The sequence below is a fragment of the Annulohypoxylon truncatum genome (assembly GCF_022578515.1).
Source record: "Annulohypoxylon truncatum strain CBS 140777 unplaced genomic scaffold F4807scaffold_16, whole genome shotgun sequence".
Lineage (NCBI taxonomy): Eukaryota > Fungi > Ascomycota > Sordariomycetes > Xylariales > Hypoxylaceae > Annulohypoxylon > Annulohypoxylon truncatum.
The window spans coordinates 401,103-428,381 of record NW_025953802.1 but is presented as its reverse complement, the minus strand read 5'-3'; the positions used below and the strand labels follow the sequence as shown (position 1 = coordinate 428,381).

At 46.4% G+C, this 27,279-nt stretch overlaps 7 protein-coding genes across 7 annotated transcripts; 4 read left to right on the top strand and 3 right to left on the bottom strand.

The window, feature by feature from the left end:
* Positions 1–830: 830 nt before the first annotated feature.
* On the bottom strand, positions 831–3,483 carry F4807DRAFT_87597 (glycoside hydrolase family 3 protein). The gene is made up of 2 exons (XM_048003591.1): positions 3,204–3,483; positions 831–3,149 (listed from the first exon to the last, which is right to left on the bottom strand). The coding sequence occupies exons 1-2, from the start codon at positions 3,404–3,406 to the stop codon at positions 1,010–1,012; spliced, it is 2,343 nt and encodes a 780-aa protein (XP_047854233.1). The 5' UTR covers positions 3,407–3,483; the 3' UTR covers positions 831–1,009.
* A 763-nt stretch (positions 3,484–4,246) lies between these two features.
* On the top strand, positions 4,247–5,406 carry F4807DRAFT_426000 (uncharacterized protein). The gene is made up of 2 exons (XM_047998014.1): positions 4,247–4,962; positions 5,045–5,406. The coding sequence occupies exons 1-2, from the start codon at positions 4,405–4,407 to the stop codon at positions 5,282–5,284; spliced, it is 798 nt and encodes a 265-aa protein (XP_047854232.1). The 5' UTR covers positions 4,247–4,404; the 3' UTR covers positions 5,285–5,406.
* A 5,850-nt stretch (positions 5,407–11,256) lies between these two features.
* F4807DRAFT_87575 (ankyrin) lies at positions 11,257–13,219 on the bottom strand (the record flags this gene model as incomplete). Its single annotated transcript, XM_048003590.1, has 4 exons — positions 11,257–12,081; positions 12,140–12,228; positions 12,280–12,763; positions 12,840–13,219. Coding segments are annotated over 4 exons (1,677 nt in total), but the record flags the coding sequence as incomplete, so codon positions are not given.
* Positions 13,220–15,969: 2,750 nt separating this feature from the next.
* On the top strand, positions 15,970–17,454 carry F4807DRAFT_425992 (D-isomer-specific 2-hydroxyacid dehydrogenase-like protein). The gene is made up of 2 exons (XM_047998013.1): positions 15,970–16,291; positions 16,337–17,454. The coding sequence occupies exons 1-2, from the start codon at positions 16,102–16,104 to the stop codon at positions 17,221–17,223; spliced, it is 1,077 nt and encodes a 358-aa protein (XP_047854230.1). The 5' UTR covers positions 15,970–16,101; the 3' UTR covers positions 17,224–17,454.
* A 1,536-nt stretch (positions 17,455–18,990) lies between these two features.
* F4807DRAFT_87536 (short chain dehydrogenase) lies at positions 18,991–20,540 on the bottom strand. Its single transcript, XM_048003589.1, has 3 exons — positions 20,386–20,540; positions 20,072–20,330; positions 18,991–20,015 (listed from the first exon to the last, which is right to left on the bottom strand). The coding sequence occupies exons 1-3, from the start codon at positions 20,421–20,423 to the stop codon at positions 19,521–19,523; spliced, it is 792 nt and encodes a 263-aa protein (XP_047854229.1). The 5' UTR covers positions 20,424–20,540; the 3' UTR covers positions 18,991–19,520.
* A 237-nt stretch (positions 20,541–20,777) lies between these two features.
* F4807DRAFT_425984 (P-loop containing nucleoside triphosphate hydrolase protein) lies at positions 20,778–22,753 on the top strand. The gene is made up of 4 exons (XM_047998012.1): positions 20,778–21,060; positions 21,130–21,194; positions 21,332–21,461; positions 21,523–22,753. The coding sequence occupies exons 1-4, from the start codon at positions 20,998–21,000 to the stop codon at positions 22,243–22,245; spliced, it is 981 nt and encodes a 326-aa protein (XP_047854228.1). The 5' UTR covers positions 20,778–20,997; the 3' UTR covers positions 22,246–22,753.
* Positions 22,754–23,696: 943 nt separating this feature from the next.
* Positions 23,697–26,334, top strand: F4807DRAFT_460454 (glycoside hydrolase family 2 protein; the record flags this gene model as incomplete). The annotated part of the gene is made up of 2 exons (XM_048001528.1): positions 23,697–24,209; positions 24,283–26,334. 2 exons carry the CDS (start codon positions 23,697–23,699, stop codon positions 26,332–26,334), a joined length of 2,565 nt encoding a protein of 854 aa, XP_047854227.1.
* Positions 26,335–27,279: the final 945 nt, after the last annotated feature.

Here is a 27,279-nt window from a genome sequence, read left to right as displayed (position 1 = left end):
TCTAATTATATGATAAATCGCCTATTAACAAAATTACAAAGTAACCAGGTACCAGGCATTATCTACCTACTCATTAATCATGTAACTTAGAAACATCCATCTAGGAAGCTGACAAGCTGATGTAGTGATTACCTAACTGCTCCAAGCTAAGTAGTATTTTATAAGCGAGCTGCTCAAGTTCCAACAACTACCACTTATCATAATATCGTGAAAATAGGTAGGTACCTTGTTAAAAACCATATACATATTAATTTCCCTGCAGCACCAAGAGTTTCCTTTTTCCGTCGGTATCCCCTGAGCAACTAAGTAAAGCCCCCAGGCTTTCTGAATTTGATTTTAGCCCCTTTTTTTGAGCCCCACACCACAATCATAAAGGTAAAAGGCGAAAATATCAGCGACAAATTCAAAGAAAGCCTTTCCAATGAATATAATATTAAATTGCACAGGTGTATGAGGTACTGTAAGAATGGAGAAGAAGGTTCAAAATAACAGGAAAAAAATAAGAACATACAACACCAGGTATTCGCTGGTCGTCACCGACCCAACTACTAGTCCGGCGGTATCTGGTTTATCAAGGGGAGAGCGGACGGGATCCCGAGTTCTCCAGATCCTATGGTCGTATGTGGAATTGAAGCGGCTTATTGTACTATATATCTTAGAGATGTTTAGTCTGCGCTATCTGACTTGGACCTGACCATAAGGGGCCAGTAGCGCTAGAATGCCATCACATCCTATGGAGCTTTTCTTGGCATTATTTCGTCAAAAAAAAAGAAGGGAGGGTAAGAGGACTTGATTATAAAGGATGGATAATGAACTGACGAACGAACTACTGTGGTTGGCTACGGAATAATCAATTACGTAAGGAATAGCGTTCAAGGCTGAGGATCTAAACTGTTCTATGACCTCTTGTTTAGCACCATGCAATCCTAGTTAGGTAAATAATTAACAACATGTAGCTGAGCCATTCCCTTGATCTTAGGTGATGTAGCATCTAATTATCTCAAGCATGTCATTTTGGCGTGTACTTCTCATGCCCATTGCCTTCCCCTAGGTCGGCCGGAGGTTGTGGGAACTCGATGAGCACGTCCGGCTCCCCAGTCAACTCGAAGCTAATCGTAGCTTGTGTTGGCACGTCAAGCAAGAAGTTGTAAGTCCCCGGGTGCAAGATAGTGTTCCCCTTTTCATCTACGCGTGCAAGGTCCCCTAATGTTAACCCTAACTTGGCCTCCTTCGTTTCTCCGGGCTTCACTTCTTTAACACGGGCGTACGCGGCCAGTTCCTTGATAGGATGCGGAGCTGGCCCATATTCTCCGGACAAGAATGCTAGAGCAACGAAGTCCGAAGTCACGTTGCCGGTGTTCTCGACGGAGATACCCACTGTTTCAAATGGGCAGAGGTCCAAGTACTTCGCGTTACAAGCATCGAGAAGCTCGCTGATGTCGTATGTCTTGGCGGAAAAGGCATCGGGTCCGAATGAGGGTTTAAAGGTAGTGTAGTGCAGTCCGAACCCGAAGGGTAGTACCGCATTGTCATACCATTTGTACGTCCTGCCGGGGCTTGTGTCACTCGGCCGGAGGCTCATGTCAGTCATCGGGACTTGGTCAACGTATTCTGCGGGGTACAATGTGACAGGCAATCGACCGGCCGGCGCAGTCTTGCCAGTCAAGATATCAAACACAGCGGTCCCTCCATCTTGCCCGGGGAATCCGGCCCATAATATAGCAGAGACATTATCGTCACCTAGAAGCGAAGAGTCGTCATTCTGGTCTCCTAGCTCAACGATAATGAACGGCTTGTCCAGTTTGCTGAGCTTCTCGATCAAAGCTAAGTGGGCGCTGGGCCAGGCGATAGAGAATCGGTCAAGCTCTTCCGCTTCTACTGTCATGTCGTTACCACCGAAGTATATCACGATATCTGATTTATTAGCAGCTTCCAGCGCGGCCTCGGTCCACGTGTCGGTATCTGAGGCGTTCTGCTTGATTGGTCCGGTGGCATTTGCGATCTGGAAGCCGAGATTCTGCGCCGCTTGTACTGGTCCTCGGATGTAGGGAGGGAGCCCAGCATATCCGCCGAGCATGGCCAGACTCAGGCCGTCCGCCCAAAAACCGATAAGGGCGATGGAAGTCCCATTATCAACTTTCAGGGGTAAAATGCCATCGTTCTTCTTGAGCACAATTGCTTCGGCGGCGGAACGAACGGCCAGGGCTTGGTGCTCAGGGGTATTGACGTCGTTCCAGGATAAGGATCGATACGGAGTCGCATCAGCGGGATCGAAGAATCCTGCGCGGATAAGTCCCTCGTACATGCGTTGAAGAGCTTTATCGATCACCTCTTCCGGCAGTAGCGTTTGGTCCCATGCTCCAGCAACGTCCGTATTAGAACCGACTTCACATATGCTATCCGTTCCAGATATCAAAGATATCGCAGCTGATTGTGCTGCGGTGGTCGTGTAATTATGGTCTTCGTGAAAGTTTAGAATGGCGTTACAGTCGCTGGTGATGTATTGACTCTCATCATTCCACTCCCAAAAATCTCGGAGAACGGTCCCCATCAAATATGTTGACGCGCAAGCGGGAGTCCCGTTGATGGCGTTGTAGGAACACATGATTGACTTAACTTTGGAATCCCTCGCACACTGCTGGAACGGAGGGAGATAATACTCTACCAGATCTTGCATCCCGACAATCGCATCGAATTCATATCTCTTTATTCCTCCCCAATATTCTAAGTCGTAAGCGGCGTAATGCTTGCACGTTGCGATGACTTTAGTGATGTTCTCCTTGCCCTGTAGGCCATCTATCAAAGCTTTGACGTACCCCTTGATGCGGAAAGGGTCTTCACCTGGTGTCTCTGATCCACGGCCCCATCTTGGGTCTTTATAAGGGTTGATGTTCGGGGTCCAGTAGTCAAGTCCTGCGTGCCCAAAATTGCTATATGCTCGAGCTTCCGTACTAATAGCTTCGGCTACGGCATGAACCAAGTCATTGTCGAAGGCGGCTGACAACAGGATCGGGCTAGCGAAAGAAGTCGCATGCGAAAACTCGCCCGAAGGTGCGAACGCAACTCCAGGAGACCACCCGACGCCATGGAGAGCTTCGTTCCACCAATCGTACGCACCTAGTCCGAGACGAGGCGCTCCGAGACTCTTGCTGATACCATGTTAGCTTGAGACAAAACATGTCCTGGTTTTAGGTTATACCTACTCTACGAGGTTACCTAATTTCTCTGTTATATTCCAGGCACTTATCAATGCTGCAGCTCTTTCTAAAGGGCTAGCAGTCGTGTCACAGACAAGGTTGGTCGTTAAGATCTCTGGCCCGCCGGTGCAGTCGGGAAAAGTTATTTTCCCCAGCACTTGCGCGCTGAGGATTGAGAGGCATCCTAGTGTTCTTGCCGGATGTCTCATGATGCCCAAAGTTCAAATTGCGAGAAATTGGAATGGAAATCACGAATGAGATGGGATGACATGGTGTTTTAAGTCTCCTCTGTTTTGAGATCTATCAACTTATTTCACATATCCAGAGGCTATAAGTAATCCGCAGCTAAGAAAATGTCTAGTAAATAGCCTGAAGGTTGAGCATCGCGAGTCCCTTGGCACTTGAGTAAAGCAGGCAGATGGTTAAGTTTGTGTACCTGAATTTATCCAATAACCAGAATACCTCGTTCTCATGGAGGTAGGGAAAATGCGACGTACTGTCTTCTCAAGATCTATGATCAACATGAACATAGGTGAGTATATATTTCTGCTATGATAACTCATTTCATCTGCAAGAAGCCTGCAGAATAAGACTGGGTAGATACTACTGCATTCTGCATACTCCTCATAAAGTGCTCTAGGGTCATTTAACCGGCTGGCAGATCGCATGGCATGTAAGCTAGCTTCTATGGAAGTTGGCCGGGTCATATCCTGGCAAAATCCGTTATTTGGCGATAGGGTGTAGTTTGAATAACTGCTGTCTCAAGAAACTTCCTGGTTTCGTGGTCGAATGGATTGTAAATGGATAGTAGACTTGATCTCCTTTAAAATAGGGGCATATATGCAAGAAACAGGATTACCCCTATCTCTGGCCCCGCTTTATTTTACCCCTTTCTTCCAGTTCCACTTGATGGTCCAATCTAGAAGAATAATATTATCTATGATGGCTTTTTAGAAGTTGTTAGTGTCGATGTGACATTGATATATATTCCCGCAGTGATAGTTAATATATGAAGGATGTACCTCCGCACCAAGCACGGCATATCCTCCACTGTTTCATTTTCAATTGGAAACTATTAACACAGTATTTATCAATGACTTGCATCCCTCTATTGAACTTTATAAGATATCTGGGGTAATACATATTCAAGGTAGCAACTATCGTTTGAGATACAGCGCGTCCCATTGCGACAACACCAACTCTCATCATGTTTGGACCTTACACTAGGTTGACCACCGTGGTCATCACAATCCTAACATTAGGTTCTTCACTAGTTTTAGCCGAATGCACTCGCGAGGGGCTCCTCGCAGCGGCAGACAGCTATCTTGCAGCGCAGACTAGTGGAAGCATCGATGATCTCAAGTTATCTCCCAACTTCACATATCAGCTCAACAATAAAGTGGCGGATATCAAGACTGGAGTGTTAAGCCAACCGCTTAAGATAGACCTTAACCGATCTACGGCCGACACGATAGCATGTGCTAGCTACACCATGCTGATCTCGGCGACAGGCTCCCAGCCTTATGTGATCTCGACGCAAATTCGACATGAAGACAATGGCACTAGCTCCATTGCCCTGATTGACACCATCGCGGCGACAACTGGTGCCCTCTTCTTTGATGCTCAGAAGACGCTAGGGTATATTGAAAAAGAGAACTGGGGCACGCTGGACGAAGAAATGAGAACGAGTAGAGACGAACTCAAGCGTGTTGGAGACGCATACCTTGATATGTGGACAGATGCTAACGCGGCGGATTCGATCCCGGTAAGTAGAATGCGGAGCCATAAATTTCTCTTTATCATATTTCGAGGAGGGTGATAGAACATACTAACTCCCAATGCTGCAGTGGGGTACGGATTGTGAACGTGTTGAAGGATCTTCGCTTACACGACCGTGTGGAGCGACATTACCCCATGGTGGAAGTCAGAAACCGAATGGGAACCGCCGATACGTCATTGATGAAACAATGGGATCAGTGGATGTGTTATGTTCTTTCAATTCTCTTGGGGATATGCCTGACTCGCACGAAGTAAGGGTTGAAGGGGGCACAGTGAAGTATGTGCATACTGTCACAGTCTTGCAATAATCGAGAAATATACAATTAATTTAGGGCCTTGTTAGTCAATTATGATTCAATTAGTCTACATTCTTTAGAAGCTTAGAATATCTCAAGCTTAAGTACCTACTCATTCAATTTCGGAAATGATGGATCACTCGGATTAACTGCAACCTCTTCAAGTTTTAGGCGTTCACGCCCAGGTAAGGGTGCCCGAAATGAATCGTCTAAGCAAGCAACTTTCTTTCATCAGATAATATGTCCAATTCACCTCCGCATGCAGTTAGGTAAGAAGAGGGGGGGAAAGAAAACCCACTGTTAACAAGCACTATTATTGTTGGTATAAAATTTGGGATCTGCCGTTGCAGGTGTCTTTGTAGGTGATGGGAAAAGCACCGTTAGAAAATATGTTTAATCTTTATTTTTTTTATCTTCAGAATACCTACTACAAGGTTCTAGGTGGGCCGTATCGCAGCAGTGATATCATCGACCTTGTTGTCGCGGTGTCCCTTGACTGTCGAACAGCTAGAGTTCTGACCCGCCAGCTATATCTCTAAACTGCCGATTGAAAGGATTATTTACTCCTTTAACTACTAGCACAAGACTATAATTTCCAGAACTAATAACTGCCTATTAGTGATAGCGCAGGCCCGTTAAACCTGTGAGTGTTAATGCTCATACAGTGGTCTTCCGAGGCGTTCAACCAACTAGAAGTAAGGTTTTGTGGGTGCCAGAAGAGCTCAGGGGCTGCTTGAAGTCCAATTACTAATCGTGGCGGAGCTGTAGTCTTATGCCAACCAAAGGGATATCAACAAACGTTTTATCAGATAACATCTCCAGGTCCACCAGAAGACTTATTATTACGTGGTTTATTTTAGGGGTTAAGTGGTTCGAGTGAGATTATTTAACCGTAATATGTTGGAGATATCCTCAATCTTTGGGTAATCACGTGACTTCCCTTAAGACAAAAGCGGGTTAAGTTTTTAGAGAAAAGTTTGCCGTTTGGAAAGACCTAGATTTTCCTGATAATGAATACATCGTCTTCCAATGAAGAATTTGTTGTCCTTTCGAATACGTTTCAACACCTGACTGCTTGGTCCACCACCTTAATTCCTCCTAGATCACCCTTGTGCCTGAGTTGTACCTACTCAGGTTATTGTAGCAATTTTTTTCTTTAGGGATTTGATTCTTAATTAAAGTCTAGTGACTCTTGGTCTGCGCATTTGCCTTCGTCAGCTTCAACATTTACAACGCTCTGCGTATTCTGCTTGAAATCCTAAGCAGCATACTAGGGCCGGAGGGTTTTTGCGACGAAGCGAGCAGAACAAGCCGAGGAGCAAAAACTCGGAGGCCTAAAATAAGATATTAGTGATGCGAATGTGTTTAGTAAAACTCAGGCTTCTTTGCTGCCCGGCACGGGGTGGCTGTCATATGACATCCTTAGTATTAGAGAACACTTTATTAAACCTTGTGTCACCTTGAACTTAGAGAATACACATCAATCTACCACTCATAGCATCTTCTTGCTACAGCGGTCCGTATAAAGGCACGGTGGTCCACATAGACTAAATCTAAAGCAGGTTAGTCCTATGGATACATATGTTACAGTACAAAGCTAATACAAATATAAATATCTTTTAGACTTGTTACTATTGAAGTTAGTCTTAATATGCCATCGTTAATGTTATTGTTAACACCATGGTGAGCCTTAAAGACCAACCCTTGTTTCCTAACGACGTTGATTTTAGGGCAGATTTTGATGAATCTTATTAATCCTTAGGAGTTACCTGGAGAGTTAGCTGCCCACTATACTACTGCCTTGGTATATTAAGAGTTAAAAGAAGTTATTCGCAACTTATTGAGCGCTGCCACGGCTACTAGATTTGCTATTATATAAAAGGCAAAGTAGTCATCAATAAGTGACACACCCTTTTATAACGTTAGCAACAATTAAATCAATAGGAGCGACGGCAAGGTTGAAGATACAAGACTTTAATAACAATTAGTCGAGAAGATATTTCAGACTTATATGCGTGTTGTACCGCGAAATAATACATCCCTAGGACTAGCCTAAGTTAGATTAACTTGTGTGGACCACCGTGCCTTTATCTGAAACCACCGTGCTTTTATACGAACCGTTGCTACAGTGGCCTCACGTCAGCCTCACGTGTAGTAAATACGATCTACCAATCAAACTCACAATGGCTACCTAAGTACCCTACCAGCCCGACATTTAAGTTATGACTTATCCCACCCATTCCGCTAGGCGTTCCCCACAGCTGTAGACCCCAGACCGCCACACGGGAACTACCGAACGACCCTTTTAATGTAATATCTTCTTCATTTCTTGGTTATGGATATAAGGGCAAAGCAGCCGTAGCCTTTCATAAACCTTTTCAATTATACCAGGAAATTAATTGGAATTACTTAATACTATAAATAGCTCTTAAGAAGTTAAAGAAGTATTAATAAATGCCTGGTAAGTAATGAGCCGCAGTCACCGGTACTAGGTGTAATACAGGAGTTTTACATTCGCAGTAACCGTAACCACACCTCAAAAATTCCGTAAAGACACCTCAAAATCCCATTCGGGTGTAACGCCACCCCACCACCTACACTAATTTACCAGTGCTTTTGTCCCACAAATAGATACTGGAGGCCACCCTTGGTGGCACAATAACCCTGAGATTAGCCGAGCCGGGCCGAGGGTTCGATTCCTCGATCTCGCGGCTTTATAACTTTTAAACTTTGCAACGTTCGATTGAAATAAGTCAACATACGCGAACTGCGAGCCGCGCGTTTCGCGCGCGTCTCGCACTTCGCATCGTCGGTAAGCGTATGGCGTCCTCCTTGAACAGCTTATCTAATGTCCTTGGACTAAGTCAACTGTCAAAATAGCTTCAAGTAAGTTGTCAATTGAATCAACACACCCTTGCAGCTTTGACCACTGTGAAGCTAAGCTCTTAAAGCTAATTGGCTGCACCCAAATAATAAGTGGGACCACACCTCCACTCCCTCCAGGCCCTCCTGTCCCTCCAGTCCTCCCAGTCTCCTATACCTGGCTTGGTCACCTTGATTTAGGGGTTGACTGATTATATAAAGGGGAAACCGTGCTTGCCCTATGTCAGGTCAGGGACCTGACCTGTGTTGAAGAACAGGTTCTTGGCCTGACTTATTTTAAAGAACAGGTTCTATTAATCAAGTAAGCAACTTAGGTAATCCGTCCTAATGTGGCCTGTACGCGAGACCTGTTTTCTACCGTCGTCCTGAAAATTCGAATCTTGGAGTTTAGAAGTTTAGACCCACAATATCCCTTCGTAAACTCGGGGTATATCTTAGCCATCGATTCCTCCCATCAATCTTTATTTAATAGTATATATTTTATTTTTCAAATAGAAATATCTTGATGTTGCAAAAAAGCTGATTAGTCCAAAGTGGTGTTGGGCTAATTTTAAAAATCAATACCTGAATGAGATTTTGAGGTGTGTTTACTGTTACTGTTACATTCGTGGATGGATTATGATGTGTCATAAATGCTGTGTGTCAGAAGCTTCCTCCATGAGAACTGGTAGTCAAAGTTATCGGGAGTCGGCCTGTACGAGACCGCCCTGTTGGCAGCTAGCCCTTAGCTATAGACAAAGGAAGGTTCATATATATATACCGCGTTCCCTGGAAGGGGTTAGTTAAAGCTCTTCGCGCAACAACGTCGTTCTTCCCTAGCTTCTTGAGTCCGCCTCGTGACACTGTGTACACAGCATGTACAAAGTACTGATCACCTCCTAAAGATTGGAACCCCCTTGCCCTCGTTCGATAAGTAGGTAGGTAAGCATGCATAAACGTGGGGATGTCAGCGGCTGCCTGTTGCTTGCATGTACTAAATGTACCTGCATATCGCGTAGCATTTGTAGATAAATTTTAGACTAATGAACTTCAAAGATCTTTATCCCTTTGACTGGCAGTTGTCTACAGCCAGGGATTAGGAGGCAAGATACAGCCTCACATGACCTGGTGGACTAGACCCAGGCTGTAAGAGCGCGAATGGTATATGGTTTTACTTATATTTTGTCTTGTACCACTTGTACTAACAGTGCCCTGAACCTAGCTTTTGTGGGTGCTTATGTGTATCTTGCTTCCTAATCCCTGGCTGTAGACAACTGCCAGTCAGAGAGATATGCTTGCTAATCTGACTTTGGTTAATACAGCCTCACACGGCTTGGTGATCAGTTCCAAAATGCAGAGTCTGAATGGTACGCGATTTTACATATAATACTCTACTTTGTACTATTCGTACTAGCAGTGCCGTAAACCGAGCCCTTTATTTAAGTGTAGGGGTAATCACCTTAATTGCTGGACCAATTGGTTTGTGAGATAAGCGAATATTAATGTTTTCCTTTTCATACCTACTGTCACAGGGTAGATCACTTAGATTTGGTTTGGAATATTATATTCAATTGATAATAAACGGTTTTGGTCCTGAGGTCCCTGAAGAGAAAAAGGAGAAGTTCTTCCTTTGAGGGATAATAGAAGCTTCGTTAGGTAAATATAGCCCAAAGTGGACCCTGAAGGGTCCACACGACCTCGGTCCAACTATGGTCCAACTACAATCCGTGTAACACATAGGCAGACATAAACGTCTATGCTGGCATCGAAGATGGCCAGATTCGACCTTCTTTCATACTGAACTCTCTATCCACACACCCCCTCCCGTCCCCACATCCGTCTTTCTACCCGGCTGGTACACGGGATTTGATTTCGCTAATGATCAGATCGAACCAATTCCAAGACTTTCCATACGCCTATGATGTCCGAATATTTCCTTTCATTATTCACTTAACGGACCCATCACCAAGAAAAAAATCCGCCCCAATCGATAAAATATCATCATCCCAAAATCCTACATCCAAACAGCTCCTCTGGGTTTGCTTCTACGTTTCTATCGCTCATGTTTTCTTGCCCTACACGTCCATGGAATATTCCAGTAACGTCACTGTTCTTGGTAAAGGGAACCCATGTATTGCGCAGAGAGCCCGAGGGAGGATAACTGGGTGCCCCTTAACTTTGCCACTTCACCTGTAGCCTCCACAATAACAATAGCTTGTGGTCGTGTAGTGGCAAATACCTGCACCTAAGCACTACTGCAACAAAACACTCCTCTATAAGCATGGATGAGATGATCTTCTATGCTTAGGTTCCTCGAGGTATCTCTTTCATTAGCATAAGACTACAGTCTCCACAGAACCGGTGACTGTACATTAGCGACAACGTAGGCCCTTTAAGCCTGTAAGCGTTGAGGTTCTTGTAGTGATCTTTGGTGGAGACGTCTACCTAACTAGAAGTAAGCTTTTGTGGGGTGCCAGAGGAGCTCAGGGTTTGTTGGAAGTACAGTTACTCATGTCAACTAAAGGGATAGTCTGTCAAAGCGCTACTCACCAGAAGTCTGGTCGGCTCGGAGTTCCACTCATTGTCACCGAGTGGATCTATTGGTATCTGGGTCCTAGAGAAGAGTAAATAGGGCCTATTCTATGACCCCTAGGCGAGATTAGTGATTTAGTTCTATCAGCACCTCGCTCATTAGTCCCTTTCCTATATAGACCTCCCCACACATACGTACTTGTTGTCTACCTTTCTTCTTTTTGTACCTGTAGACTCGACAAAGTTGCTTGTCACTAGCCGCACTCGATCTACATAACGCAATAACTCCAACTTTTTCTCTCATCATATGAGACGCCACCCTTCTGCCGCGAAAATGCCGCCAGACAAAACGCTCTCTCCACCGGATTACTTCGCAATCGTCTATGGCCTTCAGGAAATGTCGGTAAAACCCCTTGTGCTGTCGCCACGACTGCCCCAGCTCTTGCTAGAGAGGACTTACACTTTGAGTGGAAAACCTCTGCATAGGTAAATGTTCCTCAAAAGAGTACTTCAATGAGAAGTTCTCTGACCAATTTACAGTTTCCACAAAGATAACGATGACTCCTGCATATGTCTTGGAGGTTGTTCGCCGGGACAGGGCTGCCGGGAGCCACAAGTCTCGTCGTAGCAATGGTCGAGGTCGGCGTTCGGCGGGCTAGCGTTAACGAGAGGCGAAGGATCCTCGCGTTGGTCACGCATAGTGAGGTGGCCAATAGATATCATCCCCATCTATCGTGATATCATACCCTATATCTCTCAGGGTTTTGAGGAATAGTTCAAGACAATTCTCCTTTGATAGCATTACTAGATCCGCAACTTGCAAGGCTTCTCCTTCGCGACCTTCGGGAAACCAGTCGGCTGTGCCGTAAGTTGTACGGTGCGGGTCAGCGCCGTTCCGAAGTAGCCATTCCATTGTGTCTGATGAGCCTCTATGAGTAGCAAGATGTAGCGGAGTCCAGCCGTAGATATCGACAGCGTCGAGACCGCCGGCATCCTCTTCTGGTAGCATCCGTGTTGGTAGCCGATCCGTTTGCAGATTAGAGAGCGCTTCTAGAGTGGAGACGTTGTTCATTAAAGCTGCTACGTGGATAGGACTCCATCCCCTCCTCGTGGTGTACCGGTTAGAGTATGCTGACGCTCCTAAAAGATGTAGGAATCGAACATCTTCCCCTGTACCGAACGCCGCGCATCGGTGTAGCGCGGTCCAACCCTCTTTGTCCTTAATGTCATCAAACAATAAGCAATCCCTCAATATCGGGAAGTACTTGGCGCTAGCCATAGACTTCCCCGGACCGAACAAGTAATGAAGTAATGACCATTTCTGTGTTGCGCTGTAATAAGGATCGGCTCCCTGTCGAATAAGGATGCAGACGATACTCGGCTTTTCGAAATGAATTCCAAGCTGTAGTGGGGAACTATAACTACGTATTTAGGACTTCAATATATTAGCAAGTTACGTTTCCAAAGACTTACACTTGGAAATTCCCGTAGGGCAGATTTGGGTCGGCACCTTCTCGAAGAAGAAACTGGACAACTTCTTCATGGCCCTCTTTTATTGCAACCTTCAAGCATTAAGTTTCTTGCCCAACTGATTGGTAACTTGATAGGCTTACACCAAGCAGCGTATGATTATCCGGTGTCATATCATTCGGTCTTGCCGACCCCTTTTTAAAGAGTAGCCTGAGCTGCTCGCTATCTCCCATCTTGCATGCCCTTAGTATTGCTGCATTGGCCGGAATTATGTTTCGTATCGATATGTTGAAGGGTACTGAATATTCCACACCAAAAAGGGGTCCAGATAACTGCATGATAATCATGTAGGATCTTGAGATCCTCACTCGAAGTAGAACAGAATGCTTCTTATGTTTGCCACGGGTTTTATAGCATTGTATTTGGAAGAGGTTATCATTCGACCATGTCCTGTGAACTGAGGCCCTTGATAAACTAGGTACCAGTGGAGTAACCAGTTGAGTATCAACTGTTCCTTGATCGCGTGAACTATATGGACGGCAATTCTTTATTGGTGAGTGTTCTTGGCGCGTTGAAAGTTCCTGCGCAAAAGATCCGAATTCGAGGCCTAGTGTAGTATTTGAATCTCTATGGTGTAGATGAACAATTAGTACCTATCGATGGCATTATTCATTATGATCTGACATGAGCTTGAGTGGCTTACATTAAATTCAACAGGAGGTTCACATTGAGAAAGGAGATCGCCCGCTCGAGTTGTTTTTCGAATTCCTCGATTTTCTCTTTTCTACACGCTAGCCGGAACTGTGCCCAACTTCGTGACAAGGTGTTTTGTCCATTTTCCACCTTTTTAGCTATTTGTAAGACGTCCTCGATCAAATTAAGTTTGCTTTGGCATGTTTTTAATTCATGATATATGTTGTTACATATATGGCTGTTTCGACATTGTGATTGCTTTTGGCGTTCAAGAACGGCCTTGATACTCTCAGCTATCAACTGGAGTTGCGAGATAACACCTCTTAAGCGGATGATCTCTGTCGGGGCGTTGTGTATTGTATCAAGGAACTGTTTGATGTTGTAGGCACTCTGCCCTAGCTGCAAGGCAAGCGAGACGATCGCGAAGATACTAGTGACACCACTAAGCGGATCCATATAATACTATTATCCTGAAAACTCCAAACATGGCTTAGTCCAGTGCTATTAGTAGATTAGTGGATTGTGAGCCGTATTTGCGTACTATCCTAGATTTGTATAATCTTCTCGGGAACTCTGCTGTGCTTAAATTTATAGACCAATCGGGACACAAAAGATAGTATCAACCCTTGTATCAAATCTTTATTTTATGGAGAAATTTGGAGACGAAAGGGAACGGTGGGGGAAAGAAAGGGAGCCGGCTTATCATTTTCCTTATAATACAATCAAAATGTAATAATCTACGTACTTATTTTGACGTCCGTTTTTGCCCGAGTCGTTTAGAGCTGCATTTATTAAAGGGCAATATTGGGCGTATTAGGTGGGCAGTACCTATCATCCAGCCACATTTTTGGACATCGACGATGACTTATCGGGGAGCTTGTATCTAGTAAAATCTATGACAAGTTGCTGGTGATGGAGATATGTTTTAAGTACCGGTGAATTATACATTTAGGAATTCCTGGATACTCGCGAATCCATTTACCAAGTTTTCTATCTGGTATAATACCGAACCCGAGACAATCATCGAGCTCATTATTTCGGTAATTGTTTCAGTAGAACGTGGTGGAAAAGCCTTATCTGCTCAAGATCCCGTAAGTCTCAGCCCAGGATTTAGAGGGGTGCCTCTGGTAGGCAATGTCTATGCAGCCTGCCGCTCAACGTGTAGCCGCGGCTTGACCTCCAATACGTCATGGTACTTTTCTTACCTTTTAACAAATTATAGGTACTCTTTTATTTATTCGTGTCATTTCATAAAATTTGAGCAATTAGATGTATATTTCCCCTCGAATTTCGATTTTCGTCATCATATTTTCTCCCTTCCCCTTATTCTCCATCATAGGTACCGAAATTGAATAAAATTAAAGCCTATGTAGTGGTGAAGGCGATGCATCGAACAATGACTGCGGCAAGTGCTGCGGCCACAGGAAACGCCGATGATAAGGATATCATCTTTATGGAAGGTTGGCTCTTCCTAGACTTATCATTGGGTATTCGGTGTCGCAAAAGTAGTCTTGAAACTACCTTTTTTTTATAGCTATTCCTAGGTATCAGTTGATAGAATTGAGGTACGGGAGTTTCACAGTCAAAGTGCTCTTTTCTTCAACTCTCATTTTCCATTTACTTTAGGCTAAAGAACATTTGGAACCATTATGAAATTGGTCTATTTCTTTTCCGTAAGCTTGATGGTAAGAAGGTCTCGTCTAGTTGCCTCCCCTTGAACCCACCGCGAGGCTGCCATGCTGTGGGACGCGCCCTAAGCAACGTCAAGAATCCATCTAGCCGCAATGAAGTTACTGTGGGGAAAGGGGAGTGTGGACTCCAACGGAGGAGACTCAAGATGGTGATTATTCGACGATTTCTTTTACACATCCTCCCACCACCCTAGTGAATTTGTCACCACTGAAAATCAGATTGTGGAGGCTTAGACTCCCTTCCATCTCATTCCTTATCTAACGACGAAGGGCAGTGCAGGTAGGCTTGCTTGACCTGCTCTAGAGGGAAAACAGGCTGCGATGCCGTTAAACCAAGGTGTAGTTGGTGTCTTACCTGGAATTTGGACTACGCCTACTGCGGCTCCCAGTAACTTCACATGGAGCCAAATACCAAGATTCTCCTAGAGAATATCTAGCTGCTAGAGAATCGTGAGGTGCGAGGGCGTGACACTTTATCCAATGATTGACACATCGACCCCTATACAGGAAGTAGTCTAGGTGAACCACCAACGGACAACCAGCTTTATGAAGAACTCGCTTCAAAACTTTTACTACCAGGACGATCTCTTCGGTAACCCCGGGGCGCCGAACTATGTCTGGCGAGAGCCGAACTGTCTCTTGGAAGTAGGTACCCTTTGGTCCCCTATCGCACCTTGGTTGCTGACTGCATTGGGCGCCGCTAGGGAATTACAGTTGGCAGAGTTATCATGAAAATTAGAGTTATTATTTAGTATGAGAACACAGTATTTGGGATTCTCATAGTCAGCAAAGTTCATACTCGGTCTCGGTCTATCCTTTGCGACGACCTCAACCCTAGCTTAGTCAGCGAGTTACATATCACATTCCAGGTCTAGGGGCACTATTATGGCTCTATATAATACGAAGTAATATTATCCACCTCAGTAGTTTTCATAATATCGAAGGGCAACTCTACATTGGTTGTATTGCTAGTCTAGTGGTTGGGGGTTTTGTTGCTTATAGCTGGTTTCTTGAGACAAAAGGCACTGGGCTGGTGGAGGTTGCCGTGCTGTTTAATGGCAAATAGCCTCATATTAAGTAGGTAGGGTTGAGGTCGAACCCTATTATGGAGGAGTCGGATGATGTGCATAGGAAGGTCTAATTCTTGTAAAGTTCCTAGCCATAAAATATTTCTACCTACCTACTTAACATAACACTCTTGAGCAAGAAAAGGGTTAAGCCTATCCCCAACCCTAACCCTGAGACTTTTCAGTCATGCACTATTATTTATCATACTGTTTCAATTACGATCGTAATATGTCGAAATTAAGCCAGCTAGACAAGTTAGTTTGTAGAAATTTCCTAGACCTACTACTTCTGGAAAACCAACAGTCCTGTCCGTAAGCGTTTGGTGGGCCCCGAATGATTGCCGGAAGCGATAGCCGGCTTAAGTGGGGGTGCCAAAATGCCGCGAAGCCGTGATCGTCTCCGCTCGGGGAAGTCTTCAACAACTGTCGCATAATATTAAAGGCTCTCTATTTTACCACATGGCTCTTTTCTGAAAATCAAACTGAAATATTCGCATTGTACCTAGACATACTCATGGCTCCGATAAAGATCGCTGTATTAGACGACTATCCAAAGTCGTCCGTACCCGTCTTCGAGAAGTTGCAGCCACTTGGGTTTCAGGTGACGACATTTACCGACACGCTTCTTCCATATAACCACCCCAACACCCCGCAAGATGTCAAAGATGAATTAGTCAAGCGTCTTGAGCCATTTGACATTATTTGTAAGCTTTATCAAAGGAAGCCATGAGTGTGTCTAACAGGTCTAGCTTCCATGAGAGAACGGACGCCATTCCCGGCTGAACTCACCAACCGACTTCCAAACCTCAAGCTGCTCCTAACAACCGGGCCCCGCAACGCATCTATCGATGTACAGGCACTTTCAGCACGCGGAATTCCCGTGGCCGGCACTATCCCGGAAAAAAGGAGCCCGGATAGCACCACCCAGCATTGTGTCGCTCTGATTCTTTCCCTCGCAAGAAACATTCCGCAAGACGATGCAGTAATGAAGGCAGGAGGTTGGCAGACAGCTTTCGCTACGAATCTAGCGGGAAAAGTATTCGGTACTATTGGGCTTGGGAGGTTAGGGGTATCGGTTTCGAGGATCATGCATATAGCTTTCGGCATGAAGGTCGTAGCTTGGAGTACAAATCTGACCCAGGAGGCAGCCGACGAGAAGGCGAAAGCTGCTGGATTGCCAGTTGAAGGCGATAACGGAGAAAAGACTTTCAAGGTCGTCAGTCGAGACGAGTTGTTCACTTCTGCAGATGTAGTCAGCGTTCAGCTCGTATTATCAGACCGATCTAGGGGATTGATCACGGCCAATGACTTGCGAAAACTAAAGCGCTCGGCACTGTTCGTAAATACAGCACGGGGCCCAATCGTGGTTGAGGATGACCTGCTCGAAGTAGCTAGGGAGGGATTGATTCGTGGTGTAGGATTAGACGTCTATGAAATCGAACCATTGCCGACGTCTAGTGAATGGAGAAAAATAAAGTGGGGAGTGGAAGGCAGAAGTCAGGTCGTGCTGTCACCGCATATGGGTTACGTCCAAGAGGATCACATCACGGACATGTACCAGAAACAGGTCGAAAATATACTACGGTGGCACAAGGGCGATACAATGGATACTGTATATAGTAGTAACGGGTACTGAACGTGACCGGTTAGGACGGATCAGGGGTTAAACTATATCGAAAGGTATATAGCATAGGTATCAGGGCAAGTAAACCTAAGTCACTACTCGAGCAAGCAAGGTCTCTATGGCGATGAACTGTAGTGAGGGCTGACTTAACTGATTCTCTTCTGTACATACCCAGGTACCTGTAGACTGACATAAACGAGACCCAGTAGCTACGTAGGTAGACAAATATTTGACTTTTATGAATCACTTGTCCTTTCCCATCGTTAGTACTGTATTGTGCTCACCCACGAAAATATTTATCGTTTTATTTTCTTCCCTACCTACTTGAATGAATTCCTTAACTTTAGAAAACCAACACACACAAAGGTTGCCTACCTATCTAACTGTAACCTATCCGAGCACTTCTCTCCTAATAATCTTAGGCCCTCATATGGAATTCGAGTCCTATTCAAGCACAGAAGGGTGAGCACGGTTTCCTTCATGTGAGATTTACTCTTAGTACTTTTCTTTCCATATCTGCATTGTCGTCTACTCTGCCATAGCACGCCACTAAAACAATCTAGGACCTCCAGGGTTGGTCATGATATATAGCTGCGTGCAGACAGAAGATGCGCTTCTCAACCATAAGAGGCGCTCAGCTATCCCGTCCCGTTTTCGAACGTGGCTAGTAGTAAGACAACCTCTTTGGTGCTTAGCCCGTCAATTAGCATTATGCTAACGATACATAACAGCCGCAGAGTACACCCGGAACCAGGTTCTGGTAGCGTGCATGCCTAATCACCTATTAACCGATGTCCTTAGAACGGTGCCGTCTACGAAGACGGTAACGTCTATGGGGTAGTGGGGATCGGGGTGGTCCAACTATACATCCCTAGCACAGAACATCACGGTTGCTGTGACGTCCCAGCGCCAGAATCATCAGGCACAGTACACAGGATAGTCATCCACTGGCGTGACATATGACCCAGAGAAAGAATAAGATACGACCCAATAGTTGGGTTCAGCCTCGGGGCCGTGGTGAATATCCAAGGACTTCGACTCTTCGTGATGCGGACTTAAGAGGTGGAAAGATCCTCAAATTTACTCTTCGGTTACCTTACTTCACTCTTCCCCCAAGTTGATCACCGCTACTATGGCAAACATCAGCACCATGGCATCGACTACAACGACATGGATTGCTAGGGCAATGCTGCAATCTGCAGATTCTAACTTGGACTCTACAGTGGCCTTCCAGAAGATGTTATCTTGAAAAGCCCTTGTCTACCTCCTACTCTGTCCTGGCACTGGTCAGCAACAGGTCTCCCATGGGCTAAACTCTGATCCGACTAGATCTCTGGCATCCTCGACCTCAGCAACTGGACTCAACATCTAGCCAACTTAGCAAGCCGAGAACTGGTCGAAGAGGCCATTTGGGCCGCGGGACTCAACTTCCCGGGAGAAATCCGTGTTAGTTAAAATCGTTTCGGGAGCATTATGGGCCCCTATAATCGTGAACAAGCCCTGATTACATCCCCTTATGTTCGGGGTCGATTTCGGGGTAATAACGGGAAACCATGCTAGTTTCCTACCTAAATATCATGTCACTCCCATTAGATATGGGGCAGGGTTTAGCATGGTTGCTACCCCGGTAATATACGTCGTTGTAACTGTATGGCTTGACGTACAATAGTCTCTTAGGGATGGATGCATAAAGGTCTCGACCTGGTATACTTGGGACAAACGAAAGGGTTGGATCCTACAACAAGATGAGACTACAGGACCTTAGCAGATCCTTTGACATTACCTCCTGGTGTAGGGGAGGTTTTGTGAGGGACTGACCAATCCTTGGTCCACTCATAGGACCGGAGCACGATTCATTCCTGCTCGTCCACTCCCTTGGAAAGAGCCACGGTGGATGATAGGATGGAACCGCAAGTTTACTCAAAGGGTGTTTGCTTGCATGGAAGGTTCCTAACCGGACTGAGAATCGACATGTCCAGGTCTCGCCGGTAGTCCTGAGTTCCACCAAATTGCCAAATACCACACGCAAGGTGTGGGCACAGTCCCAGGGCGCACACGTCCGCCGATTTTATGAGTTAGATCGCACTTTCTTTTGGAGTTGTTCCATGGTCCAAAATTTGGGTCACCCGGAGTAGTTATCGATCTGTCTTTTCATGATTTTTCTTCAGCAATTGCCAGTGTCGAGATTGCTCCCAACAGTACTTGCATTTTAGGAAAGGATCCACTAGGCTATGTCAAGTAAAATTGAACAATTTTTTATACAAAACCTCTCGTCAACCGTATGATGTAGATATGTCTTCATAGTCTTGCTAAATCTTGCTTGGCATCCTTAAACCTCCGTCCAATCTTATGACGGTACCGTTGAGCATGGAATTTTCGATGACTTGTCGGACTAGCTGGGCGAATTCTTCCGGTTGCCCTGCCCGCCGTGGGAATTCCATGACAGTTTCCAAACCCTTGAATAACTTCTTAGGCATGGCGGCAGTCATTCGCGATTCGAAGACACCTGGGGCAATAGTCATACAGCGTATACCATAGCGTGCCAGGTCTCTTGTCATAGGTAAGGTCATCGCCGCGACAGCACCTTTGCTAGCAGCATACGAAACTTGCCCCTTCTGTCCATCAAAGGCGGCTACCGATGCTACCATGATGACGACGCCTCGTTCTTTATCAGCACCTACGGGTTCGGTTTTGGCTAAGTGAACAAGACATTGCCGTACAAGATCAATCGTTCCCCGCAGGTTTATATTGACGACAAAGTCAAAACTATCTAGGGAGAAGGCTTGACCATCTCGATCTAGGATCTGTGAATCTCATTAATTTTTAATGCCTTGATTGGGTGCGATTGAAGATATAATACCGTAGCCGGGTTTCCTACACCCGCTGCTGGAATGATGCCACCCAACGGCTTGCCCGTTTGCTGTATCCATTCTATAGTTCCCTGCACGGCTGCTGCAATGCTGTCCGTCTCTAGGACGTCACAAACGAAGAACTTCCCGGATCCATCGGGGAGGCTCTTCACTACTGCAGCACCGTTCTCTTCGTTTAGGTCTAGGATGGCCACATTGCCCCCATTCCTACATATCTCTTCTACACATGCTTGACCAAGTCCGGAAGCTCTGTCTCCAAGTTAGCCTATTTTCATGTAGTTCGGTGAGTTCAGGGGTTTCGCACCCGCCGGACACAACGAAAGTTCTGCCTTCAATCTTCATGACTAGTAAGAAATAATATATATGCGTATATATTATATATACAAAGAATTAGAACATAGTAGAATGGTTACAGAGGAAAGGGATGAGATGATATGTTATCAATGACTAGAATCCAGCCACTTACACGTAGAGTTGAATGGGAATGTGGGGCAACTTGAGCCTCGGCAAGTTGGCATACACAGGTACAGACAGGTACGAAGTACAAAGACAAAACGGCCAGAACGTGGGTGGAAGCTGACTAACAAGGTAAGCCGGCTTATCCCTGTACGGCAGCTGGGCAGGTTCCCGCACTCCCCCCGTTTCGTCACAAGCCGGCTGATCACGATACTGATAAGGATAACTGAAACTAGCGCATTTCAGGTATGGCATTGACTTGTTTTAGTTAATACAGTAAGGCAGTCGCAATTCTAATCTAGAATCTTAATCGGAATACCGATCCTATTGATTCTACTTTACATATCCAACAACAGTTTTGATTGATTCTATCCTGGGTTTTCACTGATGATTCGCAAGTCTTTATTCCTGTAAATAATACCACCGTGTCTACGAAAGTCGCACCAAAAATCAGAACAAGATGACGCGTCCGCGCCGCTTATCGGCCGCCAGCGAGGAGAGTACGGGAACGGCGGGCGACCAGGTATGCTACAACACACCCGAGACAGCCGGCGGAGGACGGAAGCGAGGACGATGGCTAATGCGGCAATAGGAGCTCGGGAGCATGTACGATTATTTGGCCAAGATTATTCTGCTAGGACCGAGCGGAACGGGAAAGTGAGTACGATCGGTTATCCGCGATTCATGTTGGCGGAGGGCCCGGAGCCAAAGCATAGAGAATCATGCGCAAGAGGATGGATATCGAACCCTGATTAGCTACGAACACCCGGCTAACCATGGCAACATTCCGATAGGTCGTGTCTACTTCACCGCTTTGTCAAGAACGAATGGCGAGTTCTCTCCTCCCAGACGATCGGTGTCGAGTTCGCAAGCAAGATTATCAAGGTCGGCACCGGTGCACGACGGAAGAGGATAAAGCTACAGGTACGGCGATCTACCTCCCAAAGAAGATGGAAAAGGAACGAAACAGGTTAACACTACTTAGCTATGGGATACGGCAGGCACCGAACGATTCCGCTCCGTTTCCCGATCATATTACCGGGGTGCCGCTGGCGCTATCTTATGCTACGACCTCACATCGCACAACTCCTTTCGAGCACTACAGCCGTTTCTTAACGATGCGCGGGCGCTTGCGTCACCTAACCTGACGATGATACTTGTTGGAAACAAGCTTGACCTCGCAAACGACACCCTCGTCGACACAAGCCTCCCACCCCCCACGCCGTCAAGCACGAGCTCTTCTATACCGTATAGCACATCTGCCGGTACAGCCAGCGCTGGCGCTAGTCTCGGCACCCAGATGCGAGCTACGGTTGCGCCAGAGGGCAGGGAAGTCTCGACCACCGAAGCATCCCGATGGGCAAGCAGCGTCAACGTTCCCGTCACGATGGAAGTATCAGCTTTCTCGGGTGAGGGCGTGGACGAGATTTTTGGTAGACTGGCACGTATGATTCTAACTAAGATCGAGCTTGGAGAAATCGACCCAGACGATCCGATGAGTGGGATTCAATATGGAGATGGCGGCATGTGGAATGCTGGAGCCAGCGACGGGGGCAGCATCAAGAGCTCTATGACGGCAGACGAAGTTGGTCTCGGTGGCATGAGAAGAAGACGTAAAGGCAAGAGTCGCTCTCAAAACTGGGGCATGCGCGAGTGGGAAGAAGTGTTCACCCTAAGTCGTGGACGAGGTAGGGGGAACTGTTGCTAATACGCCTGCTACTAATACGGAATGGAGGAGGATATGTCGGAGGCTGGCTGTAATGACAACGAATGAGATGTGGGCCGGACGGAACTGGCCTTGGCAACAACACTACGATGATACCTACTTTGCGAGCGTCTTCACTTTTTTTGTCTTGTGTCAGGAGTTGGAGGCGAGCTTCGGAAAGATCCTCAAGAAGACCAGACCTGATAGAGTAATATAAGATTTCTTTTTGTCGCGTGTCTTTTTACAAGGATGTACAGGCCAAAGATATTAGGGATTGGATATCTGTTAGCCTTATCAGCGGGTAGCGTCCATCGATCTATCCCACGATGCCGAGACGAGCACCGATAAGCGGCGTGGGAGATGAGGCTCCGTCCTTTTCGGCGGACCGTCCTCCACCACCCATGCACTTCGGTAGATAGCCTTCCATCAGGCCACGACTTACTTCTAAGCTATGATTTATAAGACTTTTTCATTTCAAATAATATTCCGAGGGCTTCTTTCCGACTTAATACCGAATCATGACATGTAAAAGTATCATTTTGGTATAATATTCGTTGATACCGGGATGGCTCCGAAGAGGCTCCCGCTCCGTTACACGTGGCTAGCCCGATATGGCGGCGGGATGGTACCTTCCGCGATATGGGACCACTGGCGTGGATACGGCGACCTAGTGGCGTCTGGGGCGTTTAGAAGGTGGATCCGATCATTGGTCCTACCCACTTGAATGCTTCTTTCGAATTTCTTCTTGTTAATATTTCTTCAACGATCTAATCAGCGTTATACGTTATAGATACACGATCTTCATCACCCAAACCCCCAACCTCAAGTAGCGAGGGCTACCATTTTAACTCTGTCCACTAGCTCCCCAGGATGACGTTTTCCGTATTTAGTGATACGCAGGTACCTCTTCGATGGATGACCCGGTTATGCAGGTTACCGCCTCGAATTACCAATTAGAACGACGAACAGACAATTCCAATCCTTAAGGCCCGCGTCTATGTCGCATAGCGACAGCGCATGACCGCGGTCTAATCTACTTCCCTAAGCTATTCTCGGCAAGTCTCATCCCGCGAGGTCTTGGTTGCTATTGATCTCGCACAGCTCATTGCAAAGTCAACATTGTCGATAGTAGGCAATTCATCTCAATTGTGTCCCAACAAATCACAAGATTTGCCTTATCGATCTCACTTGTCCTGTTCGTTATATATTTCTGCACGATCTCCAATTACTTCATGTCGGTCAAAGGTATCTCGGAGCGGCTTGATTCCACGTTTTCTACTGTGGAAGGTGGTCAGGATTCCGAACAATTAAATGAAGCCAGTTCTGGAACATTTGATCTAAGCAAGCTTAATCTTGACATAAACTTAAATATATCTTCGTCTCCTTGTACTCTTCCTATATCTTGTTCTCGTGAAGCTCGATCCTATCTTCCCCTCAATCCCCAACTCCGCGAGATGGAACCCCGCACCGTGATCCCAATCGACAAGAATTGGGAGTTTAAGCAGACCGACAAGGAGGATAGCAAGTACCTCCCCGTGGGCCAATTCCCTACTAACGTTCACCTGGATTTGCTTGCCCATAATCTCATTCCAGACCCTTATATCGGCAAGAATGAGCTTGACGTACAATGGATTGGCGAAGCGGTCTGGGTCTACCGGACCAGCTTCCCTTCGCCTGCAACTAAGAGCTCTGCGAAAGCAGTTCTTGCCTTCGATGGCTTAGATACTTTTGCCACTGTGGTACTTAATGGAAAGACTATTCTGGAGACTGATAATATGTTCATACCTGAACGTGTCGACGTTACGGCCGACTTGAAGAAGAATGGCGGAGAAAATGAGCTGGCAATCACTTTCGATAGCGCTTACTTGCGTGGATGGAAGCTACTTGAGAAGCACCCTGATCATAAATGGGGTTGCTGGAATGGGGATAGCTCTAGACTGGCTGTCCGGAAAACGCAGTATCACTGGGTATGTTTCGAAAGGGGAGGTCAGAGAACTGGCTAACCATGTCCGAGTAATATCACAAGACTAACGTCCACAGGGCTGGGATTGGGGTCCAGCATTGCTGACCTGTGGTCCCTGGAGACCAATTAACCTTGAGATCTATGAATCGCGTATCTCTGATCTCTGGTTCGATATCGATGTGGGCAAGTCTCTAAAGGCCGCTACTGTTACTACTCACGCTCCTATAGAAGGCACAGCCTCAACGATTCAATTCTCCATCTCATTGGATGGCACTCCGGTTGCTAGTCAGGTAGTAGATGCTGGCTCGAGCGCCACTTTTACCATTTCCGATCCAGAACTATGGTATCCGGTTAGATACGGTAAACAACCTCTATATACGATATCAGCCACCTTGGAGGACAATGGCAAAATTATAGATACGATTTCCAAGAAGGTTGGCCTACGAAAAGCAGAACTTGTCCAGAGGCCCCTAAAAGGGGAACCTGGTACGTCATTCTTCTTTGAGGTCAACGGCATCCCTATCTTCTGCGGCGGCAGTGACTGGATTCCGGCGGATAACTTCATTCCGCGGATTAGTAAGGAGAGATACTACGACTGGGTAAAGTTGGTAGCAGACGGAAACCAATTCATGATCCGGGTGTGGGGAGGAGGTATCTACGAAGAGCAGGCCTTTTATGATGCCTGTGATGAACTCGGTATCTTGGTATGGCAAGACTTCATGTTTGGTTGTGGAAACTATCCCGCTTGGCCGGACCTCCTAGCCTCGATCAAACGCGAGGCGGAAGAGAATGTCAAGCTGCTAAGACATCACCCAAGCATCGTAATTTTCGCTGGAAACAACGAGGACTACCAATACGCCGAAAGTGTCAATCTTACTTGGGACCAGGATAATAAGGACGCCGAAAGCTGGTTAAAGACCGACTTTCCAGCACGATACATCTACGAGAAAATCCTCCCCGATGCCTGCCGAGAACTCGCACCGTCCATCTATTATCACCCCGGAAGTCCTTGGGGTGGTGTCGACACGCGAGATCCGACTGTGGGCGACATTCACCAGTGGAACGTCTGGCATGGCTCACAGGAGAAATATCAAAATTTCGATAAGCTAGTGGGCCGTTTTGTATCTGAGTTCGGCATGGAAGCATTCCCATCAGTCAAGACGATCGATGCTTACCTCCCTCTTGGTAAGGATGATCCGGACCGATATCCCCAGTCATCTACGGTGGATTTCCACAACAAGGCAGACGGCCATGAGCGGCGTATTGCTCTGTACTTGGTCGAGAATATGCGGTATGCACCGGATCCGCTTGAGCAGTTTGTCTACTGCACGCAGCTGATGCAGGCCGAGTGTTTGGCCTCGGCATACCGGCTTTGGAAGCGTCAATGGAAAGGGCCAGGACGCGAATATTGCTCAGGTGCTCTCGTTTGGCAAATAAACGACTGCTGGCCGGTTACTAGTTGGGCTATCTGCGATTACTACCTACGTCCTAAGCACGCCTACTTCACCGTCAAACGCGAGATGGCACCGTTGTCCGTTGGAATGACACGGCGAGAACACCAGCATCCGCGCAACAAATACACGCGCGTAGACATCGATACAAAGACACAAATCGAGATATGGGGCAGCAATCTTACTCTAGAGGACATAACCGTTGACTGCGTAGTCAAGGCCTGGGATGTCGAAACCGGGCAGGAAACATACAGCGAGACCATCAACAAAGAGCCCATCGTCCTCCCCAAGAATCAATCGACCGAGATCGCGGCCTTCGATGTCCCGGTGCCGAAGAAGGATAAAGGCATACATGCTAACCGTACCGTGGTCGCGGCGTACCTGGTTAGTCATGCCGATGGCACCCAGCTCGCGCGCTACGTCAACTGGCCCGAACCCCTGAAGTACCTTCATCTACCGAAGCCGAAGCAATTAAGTGCTAAGCTAAGCGCCGATTCTACGATGGTAGCCGTCTCGGCTGAGGTCCCGGTCAAGGGTGTCGCGCTCGAGTGCGACGATGACGGGGTGAAGTTTGAGGATAACTTAGTAGATATTGTGCCTGGTGAAGTGGTTGAGATTAAGGTGCGTGGTGCGAAGAAGGGCACTGTGATTGAGACTCGGTATTTGGGTATGGTTTAGATTTTGTACATACTTAGGTACTATTGAGAGAACATGGGATAGTAAAAGGCTTGAATGGTGGAATCTACATAGGGGTTGCGATCTAACCTTGGGTGAGCGTAAAGTCAATATATATAGACGGAACTAGAAAAATCCGCTTCAGTCATTGCTCCTGAGCTACTCTGTTTCTTATTTCCTTCGCCATAATACCTAGTATTATCGTGAGACTAAGATCTCTTGCTTCGAAATCAGGTATAATTTGTAGCTTGCCATGTCATACCTACATGGTGAATAATTAAGGTGAGATAGGCGAGACCTCAAATACCGAGCCTGACCACATCGTATGTTCTAAAATCTGGGTAGCTATATATCTATACTACCTACCTAGGTAAGGCTAGGTATACATGTACGCGTTGGAGAATGCGACCGCGTGCACGATCGATCCTATAGGAGTCCATCCGCGCTCCGTCGACGTCGTATTCAGCCGGGAAGACGCGGCACGGGTCGCGGGGAAAGAAGGGGTTCCGGTGGGAGAAGGTAATAGCTACTTGATAAATATATCAGCACGCATGCCTTGCTTATATTGTGAAACTTTGTCCTTCATATTAGTTACGTATATGGAAGAACTGCGGAGCTGTTTATTGCGAAGTATACAGTAGTGTGGTCATTGTTTCATGATGATATTCTCTATATCCTTACTTACTAGGTAGGTAGGTAGGAGAGCGTAAACTCGGTAGGTACTTGAAGTAAGTTTGACTTTTCTTATTATTCACACTGCTCTTCCAAATTCCTATACACATAACCCGTACTAGATACCTCGACGCCCACGCCCACTGCCACGCATGTACCAACCGACGTAGCTACATCAGCTTACCCAACCGTTCATTTACTGCTCACCAGACGCCGCGATGTAGTCGACGATATCCAATCGATACCAAACCATCTTACATACCCTTACTCACACGC

Excerpts from the sequence above, each read along its gene's own strand:
- F4807DRAFT_87597 (XM_048003591.1), bottom strand. The coding sequence starts at position 3,406 with ATGAGACATCCGGCAAGAACACTAGGATGCCTCTCAATCCTCAGCGCG. Across the intron at positions 3,150-3,203 it reads AAATTAGGTAACCTCGTAGA|CAAGAGTCTCGGAGCGCCTC; the intron begins GTAGGTATAACC and ends ACATGGTATCAG.
- F4807DRAFT_426000 (XM_047998014.1), top strand. The coding sequence starts at position 4,405 with ATGTTTGGACCTTACACTAGGTTGACCACCGTGGTCATCACAATCCTA. Across the intron at positions 4,963-5,044 it reads ACGCGGCGGATTCGATCCCG|TGGGGTACGGATTGTGAACG; the intron begins GTAAGTAGAATG and ends CCAATGCTGCAG.
- F4807DRAFT_425992 (XM_047998013.1), top strand. The coding sequence starts at position 16,102 with ATGGCTCCGATAAAGATCGCTGTATTAGACGACTATCCAAAGTCGTCC. Across the intron at positions 16,292-16,336 it reads TGAGCCATTTGACATTATTT|CTTCCATGAGAGAACGGACG; the intron begins GTAAGCTTTATC and ends TAACAGGTCTAG.
- F4807DRAFT_87536 (XM_048003589.1), bottom strand. The coding sequence starts at position 20,423 with ATGAAGATTGAAGGCAGAACTTTCGTTGTGTCCGGCGG. Across the intron at positions 20,331-20,385 it reads ACTTTCGTTGTGTCCGGCGG|AGCTTCCGGACTTGGTCAAG; the intron begins GTGCGAAACCCC and ends ACTTGGAGACAG. Across the intron at positions 20,016-20,071 it reads GTGTAGGAAACCCGGCTACG|ATCCTAGATCGAGATGGTCA; the intron begins GTATTATATCTT and ends TGAGATTCACAG.
- F4807DRAFT_425984 (XM_047998012.1), top strand. The coding sequence starts at position 20,998 with ATGACGCGTCCGCGCCGCTTATCGGCCGCCAGCGAGGAGAGTACGGGA. Across the intron at positions 21,061-21,129 it reads CGGGAACGGCGGGCGACCAG|GAGCTCGGGAGCATGTACGA; the intron begins GTATGCTACAAC and ends ATGCGGCAATAG. Across the intron at positions 21,195-21,331 it reads GGACCGAGCGGAACGGGAAA|GTCGTGTCTACTTCACCGCT; the intron begins GTGAGTACGATC and ends ACATTCCGATAG.